At 45.4% G+C, this 6,390-nt stretch overlaps 1 protein-coding gene across 2 annotated transcripts; it reads right to left on the reverse strand.

Annotated features, from left to right (window-relative positions):
* Window positions 1-1,850: 1,850 nt before the first annotated feature.
* On the reverse strand, window positions 1,851-6,178 carry LOC139540075 (uncharacterized). Of its 2 annotated transcripts, none has more exons than XR_011668075.1 (5): window positions 5,924-6,078; window positions 5,772-5,830; window positions 2,111-5,487; window positions 1,999-2,036; window positions 1,851-1,916 (listed from the first exon to the last, which is right to left on the reverse strand). XR_011668075.1 is itself a non-coding variant. In XM_071343631.1 (5 exons), the coding sequence occupies exons 1-5, from the start codon at window positions 5,944-5,946 to the stop codon at window positions 1,896-1,898; spliced, it is 642 nt and encodes a 213-aa protein (XP_071199732.1). In that variant the 5' UTR covers window positions 5,947-6,178; the 3' UTR covers window positions 1,851-1,895. The 2 variants fall into 2 exon arrangements, 1 of the variants encoding a protein (XP_071199732.1); XM_071343631.1 differs by having other exon boundaries at window positions 4,987-5,487; window positions 5,924-6,178.
* Window positions 6,179-6,390: the final 212 nt, after the last annotated feature.

The raw sequence follows: 6,390 nt of genomic DNA on the forward strand, positions 1-6,390 counted from the left end.
TATATGTGTGCCAAGCTTGTAGAGTCATACCCAAGAAGACTTGAGGCTGGAATCACTGCCAAAGGTGCTTTAACAAAGTACTGAGTAAAGGGTCTTAATACTTCAGTAAATGTGATATGTCAGTTCTTTAATAAATTAGCAAAAAACTCTAAAAATCTGTTTTTGCTTTGTCATTATGGGGTATTGTGTGTAGATTGATGAAAAAACATTTAATCCATTTTAGAATAAGGCTGTAACGTAACAAAATATGTAAAAAGTCAATGGGTCTTAATGCTTTCCAACTGCACTGTACATTTAACAAATACACTGAACAAAAATATAAATGCAACTGAGTTACAGTTCATAAGGAAATCAGTCAACTGAAATAAATTCACAGATACCTTTAAAAACAAGGTAGCGGCGTGGATCAGAAAACCAGTCAGTATCTGGTGTGACCATTTGCCTCATGCAGCGTGACACATCTCCTTCGGATAGTTTTGATCAGCGGTTGATTGTGGCCTGTGGAATGTTGTCCCACTCTTCTTCAATGATTGTGCGAAGTTGCTGTATATTGGCAGGAACTGGGAACACGATGACGCACACGTCGATCCAGAGCATCACAAACATGCTCAATGGGTGACATGTCTGGTGAGTATGCACACCATGGAAGAACTGGGACATTTTCAGCTTCCAGGAATTGTGTACAGATCCTTGCGACATGGAGCTGTGAATTATCAAGCTGTAACAGGTGATGGCGGCGGATGAATGGCACGACAATGGGCCTCAGGATTTCGTATCTCTGTGCATTGAAACTGCCATAGATAAAATGAAATTGTATTCATTGTCCGTAGCTTATTCCTGCCAATACCATAACCCCACCGCCATCATGGGGCACTCTGCTCAACGTTGACATCAGCAAACCGCTCACCCACAAACCGCTCTGCCATCTGCTCGGTACAGTTGAAACCTGGATTCATCCATGAAGAGCACACTTCTCCAGAGTGCCTGTGGCCATCAAAGGTGAGCATTTGCCCACTGAAGTCTGTTACGACGCCAAACTGCAGTCAGGCCAAGACGTTGGTGAGGATGACGAGTATGCAGATGAGCTTCCCTGAGACGGTTTCTGCAGAAATTATTTTGGTTGTGCAAACCCACAGCTTCATCAGCTGTCCGGGTGGCTCGTTTCAGACAATCCCCCAGGTGAAGAAGCCTGGTGCGGAGGTCCTGGGCTGACGTTTACAGTGCCTTGCAAAAGTATTCATCTCCCTTGGTGTTTTTCATTCTCATTCTCTCAAATGAAATTCCTGCAGTCAGCATGCCAATTGCAAGCTCCCTAAACTTGAGACACAGAGGCATTGTGTTGTGACAAAACTGCACCTTTTAGAGTGGCATTTTATTGTCCCCAGCACAAGGTGCACCTGTGTAATGATAATGCTGTTTAATATGCTTCTTGATATGCCACACCCATCAGGTGGATGGATTACCTTGGCAAAGTAGAAATGCTCACCAACAGGGATGTAAACAAATGTGTGCACAAAATGAGTGTGTATTAAGCTTTGTGTGTATGGAACATTTCTGGGTTGTTTTATTTCAGCTCATGAAACCAACACTTCACATGTTGCGTTTATATTTTTGTTCAGTGTGTTCAATGTGCTTCAAGTAAGTAACCCCTGTTATCTAAAGCAAACCTATTGAATAAAAGAAAGTGTCCCATTTTGAGAACCATGTTTAGTTAGGATACAGAGAGGAACAGATTGTTTAACCAGGGTGTGAACTCCACTACATAAGCAATACAACCAATAAACCAGTACCAGCAACTACTGTAGTTGGAAATTGTCAAGTTACAGTACATCAAAGACTGAAGAGAAAATATTCAGTTAAAGCAATTTTATTCATCTTTGCAGAACAGCAGGGATTCAGGCCATGACACATGGAACCTAGTTAAAGGCAAAAAAACAGGGATAGTTAGTGTAGATGCAAGTAATGTGTTGGATGGTTTCACAATATTGGAAGTCTTACCTTCGAAGGAGAACTGGTTGTCAAATCACAATGTATTCCTGCAAAATAGATTTCAAATATAAAGTAGAGACATTTTAAAATCCAAGTAGGTTTCGTAGAGACTGCAAATTACCTCTGATGAATCTTCACACCATGGGATTTGATTCTTTGGCAGTAGCGAGGTTGTTTAGGGACAGGTCTACTGGATCTACTGCCACTCTTTGAGCCAACACTGCTAGTGGAGGGTTTAGCAAAATAAATGTATCCAGTGTAGCGGGTTTTGGAGAAGACCACCTTGCCTCTCATAGCTGTTGTGGGACTGACAGACATAGCGGGCTGAGGAGAAGGGGGCATATAGAAGTCTGTAGATGGGCCGATTCTCTGTGTACTCGCATAGCAACAACTGCTCTCAGGAGAACCACCACTGTCTGGAATCAGAGCCACTGGATACAGGCTGCAGCTCAGAACCAGAAAGGGATATTTTCCCTTGACCAGAACACTTGGGTAATGGGATGGCTGGTTGAGTGGGGCCAACTCCTGAGGCACTCATATGGCCTTTACCAATATAAGGACGAAGAGGGATATGGCCAGCTTGTGATACTTTGCTGGGCTGATGGATTTGGGCAGCTTGTTCTTCATGTAAATCAAAACTGCTGGAGTCAACTTTATTAGCTCCAAAAGAGGAGTCAACATAATTCATGTAATTTCCAAAGCCACAGGGTTTGTAAGGCACTTCTTTTGCCCCTTGTTTAACAGGGACTTTGACATGTTGCTCTGAGACAATGTTAGGGACTGTTTCCCTTTTAGATGGGATGGTGGGTGGGCTGATTCTCCGAGTGCTCACATAGCTTCCACTGCTCTGAGGAAAACCTCCAGTCTGGGTAGAGTCATAGCCACTGGATACAGGGTGCTGGACACTGGTTCCGCAGGTCACATGTTTGGACTTCTTGCTGATGGGGATGTGCACCTGTTGCTCAGAGACAAGAAATGTCTTCCCTTGACCCAAGGGCTGGTTGCTAGTGGGCTTGGGAAATAAGATGGATTGACTAGAGAAGCCTTGTCTATCTAGGCCAGAAGAGCTGGAGTGGGCAGGTCTTGGTACACTGGAGACATAGCTAGTTTGTGACACTTTGTTTGGCTGCTGGGCATTGGGGACTATGTCATTAGGGGCATCCAAACTGCTAGAGTCACCTACATAGTTTCCAAAGCCACTGGATGCTGGAAGCTGGACCCCGGGTCTGGAAGTCACATATTTGGGCTTCTTGCTGATGGGGATTTTCACCTGTTGCTCAGAGACAGGAAATGTCTTCCCTTGACCCAAGGGCTGGTTGCTTGTGGGCTTGGGAAATAAGATGGATTGACTAGAGAAGCCGTGTCTATCTAGGCCAGAAGAGCTGGAAGGGGCAGGTCTTGGTACACTGGAGACATAGCTAGTTTGTGACACTTTGTTTGGCTGCTGGGCATTGGAGACTATGTCATTAGGGGCATCCAAACTGCTAGAGTCACCTACATAGTTTCCAAAGCCACTGGATGCTGGAAGTTGGACCCCGGGTCTGGAAGTCACATATTTGGGCTTCTTGCTGATGGGGATTTTCACCTGTTGCTCAGAGACAGGAAATGTCTTCCCTTGTCTGGGTCTGGAGGTCATGTCTTTGGGCTTCTGGGTCCGATTAATTGGGACTTTGTTCTGCTGCTCAGAAACTGAATGACCAGAGGACTGGTAGTTTGTTGCCTTGGGAAATAATATTGATTGGCTAGGGGGACTGATCTTTGGGTCGCTCACATAGCTACCAGTTTTGTAAGGACCACCTTGTCCAGTGGAAGAGTGGGAATGTTTTTGTACATTAGGGGCATAGCCAGTATGGGATGCTTTGCTTGACGACTGGACATTGGGAACTTGTTCACCCTGAGCATTATAACTGATAGAGACAGCTGCATAGCTTCCAAACCTAGAGTCGGCATTATGAAAGTTACTTGGTTTGTAGGCTACATTTTTGGTTCCTTGTTCAATGGGGATTTGCTGGCCCCGCTCAGAGACGGATGGAGACATCTTCCTGGGACCTGGCTGGTAGCTTGTGGGCTTGGGAAATTGGATAGCTGGATTAACTTTTGAGGTACTCACATAGTCACTACTGCTAGGAGAGCCTTGAACAGAGAAAGGTCTAGACAGGGAAGGTTTCTGCACAATAGGGACATGACCAGTTTGTGCAGATTTGTAGAATTCAGATGGAGAAGTCTTCCCATGACCCAGGGTATAAGGGAATGGGATGAATGGGCGAGGGGGGCTGAGTCTTGGGGCACTCAGGTAGCCACCACTCTTGGAAGACAACACTTGTCCATCCTGGCCAGAGGAAGAACTGGAAGGGGAAGGCCTTTGTATAGGAGGGGCATAGCCAGTTTTTGACACTTTGAACGGCTTCTTGACATTAGGGACTTGTTCAGTCTGGGCCGCAAAACTGTTATTAGCACCACTATCGTTTCCAAAGGTTGAGCCAGCATTAGCAAGGCTTCCATAAGTATTTGAAACAGATTCCCCTGCGGGGACTTTGTTAGAAAGATACAAGGGTACAGGATCAGGGCATTTACAGCCATAATAACCACTGTGAGAATCTGGATCTTGGGTATAGATGAGAGGATCAGATGTCCTTGCACTGGGGCTTTGGAGAGGCTCATGGGGCTGTAGGATGATGGTTGTGACCCATTCATTCTGGTTGGATCCAGTACGGACTGGCTCTCTCAAACCCCAGGTTGAACTGTAGCCATTTTGGGCAAGCCTTTGATCAATAGGGACATAGCTGGTTTGGGATATTTGGCTTGGCAGCTGAATGCTGGGGACTTCATTGTTGTCAAAGATTGTTTGGAAAGGTCGATCTGGCTTAAGGAAGCTGTTCCTCATAGACTTCACAAATTGTTTTAAATCATGAATGGTTGCAAAACTGACATCCTTGACAATGCTGCTCAGTGCTGGCCTCTCATGCAAAGGGTTGTAGGGAGTTTGGACATCCTTACCAGTGCTAGCATATTCAGGCCCTTGAACAAAGGTGTCGGACGGAGCTGAGATAAACTCATTGGGCTCATGTCCTGTGGAGGTTCCGGTCTGGGCAGATCCAGAATGGCTAGAAACATGATTGTGATAAACGCTGGAGTGACTGGGGTAGTTTGCCTGCTCCACGGTTTCTCTTGGCTCATATTCGTTTGGGACAGTTCCACCCTTGGCGAGGCTTAATCTGCTTGGCGTAGGCTTTGGTTTAGTTGGAGTGGAGACAAGTTGTGTGTATTGCCCAGGCTCCTGGGATTGGGGGACTGGTTCTCTCTGCACAGAGACAAAGCTGGGGACTGGTTTCCCTCCACTAAACTGGTAGCTTATGCCAGCAGAGCCAGAGTCCGAACCAGACCTTGGGAAGCCTCCAGAGTTCAGGAGGCCTGAGTCATCTCCATACGGGGCAGGCACACCTCCATAACTGTTGGATTCAATGTTACTGAAAGGATATTCACGCAGAACAGGGTTTCCTGAGGACAAACAAGGTGTAAAGTTTAGCCCAGTGGTGTCAAACTCATTCCATGGACGACTGAGTGTCTGCAGGTTTTTCCTTTCAATTAAGACCTAGACAACCAAGTGAGGGGAGTGCCTTACTGGTTAGTGACCTTAATTAATCCATCAAGTACAAGGGGGGAGAGAATCCGCAGACAATCGTCACTCCGTGGAATGAGTTTCACACATGGTTTAATATTATTAAGGTTGCTGTACTATTCTGGTCAATATGCAAATGGAACTGTGTCTGCAGAATTCGCACCTTTTTGGGCAGGTAAACAGTTAGCACCGTCAAACAATAGAAAACAAATCCAGAAGGCCCTGTAAAACATTGGAATTAGAAATAGGTCACCATAAACCACTTTACCAACTTACAAACAAACAGAAGACAATTAATTCAGCAATTGAACTTACCTGAAAGTGAGCCCAGAAGCCATAGCAGTCTTTTGATACGCCACCACACTAGAAACCCCCAGCAGCTATGGAGTGAGATACCAGCCCAGTAGAACTTCCCTGTGAGAGCCTTTCTGCCTTAACTGGGTGAGTGCTGGTGTCATGTATTCATTAGTGCACACCGGAGCAAAACGTTTCGTAGAGGAAACGTTTTGCAACAACAACTAAAGTTCCTATTGAATAAATTCAGGTAGGTCCCACCCCATTTTGTTCAGTTTTATTCTGTTCGGTTCCATTTGTTATATACCTCTGGGGTGCATTCAGTTCAATTCAATGGTTACTACGTTGTGTGACGGTTTGTACCTAATGACACGTTTTCCGCACCACTCTTCAGCAACTTTTGAGGTACATTTGCTATCGTTTTGTCTGTGTGGCCTGATCGATAACTGTGACCATTTGAAATCACAAAACTCATGCAGCACACACCA

This window comes from Salvelinus alpinus, chromosome 15 (assembly GCF_045679555.1).
Source record: "Salvelinus alpinus chromosome 15, SLU_Salpinus.1, whole genome shotgun sequence".
In the NCBI taxonomy this organism is placed as follows: domain Eukaryota; kingdom Metazoa; phylum Chordata; class Actinopteri; order Salmoniformes; family Salmonidae; genus Salvelinus; species Salvelinus alpinus.

Coding starts and splice junctions, on each gene's coding strand:
- LOC139540075 (XM_071343631.1), bottom strand. CDS start 5,946: ATGGCTTCTGGGCTCACTTTCAG. Junction 5,831..5,923: donor GCTTCTGGGCTCACTTTCAG/GTAAGTTCAATT, acceptor AATGTTTTACAG/GGCCTTCTGGATTTGTTTTC. Junction 1,917..1,998: donor CAACCAGTTCTCCTTCGAAG/GTAAGACTTCCA, acceptor GCCTTTAACTAG/GTTCCATGTGTCATGGCCTG.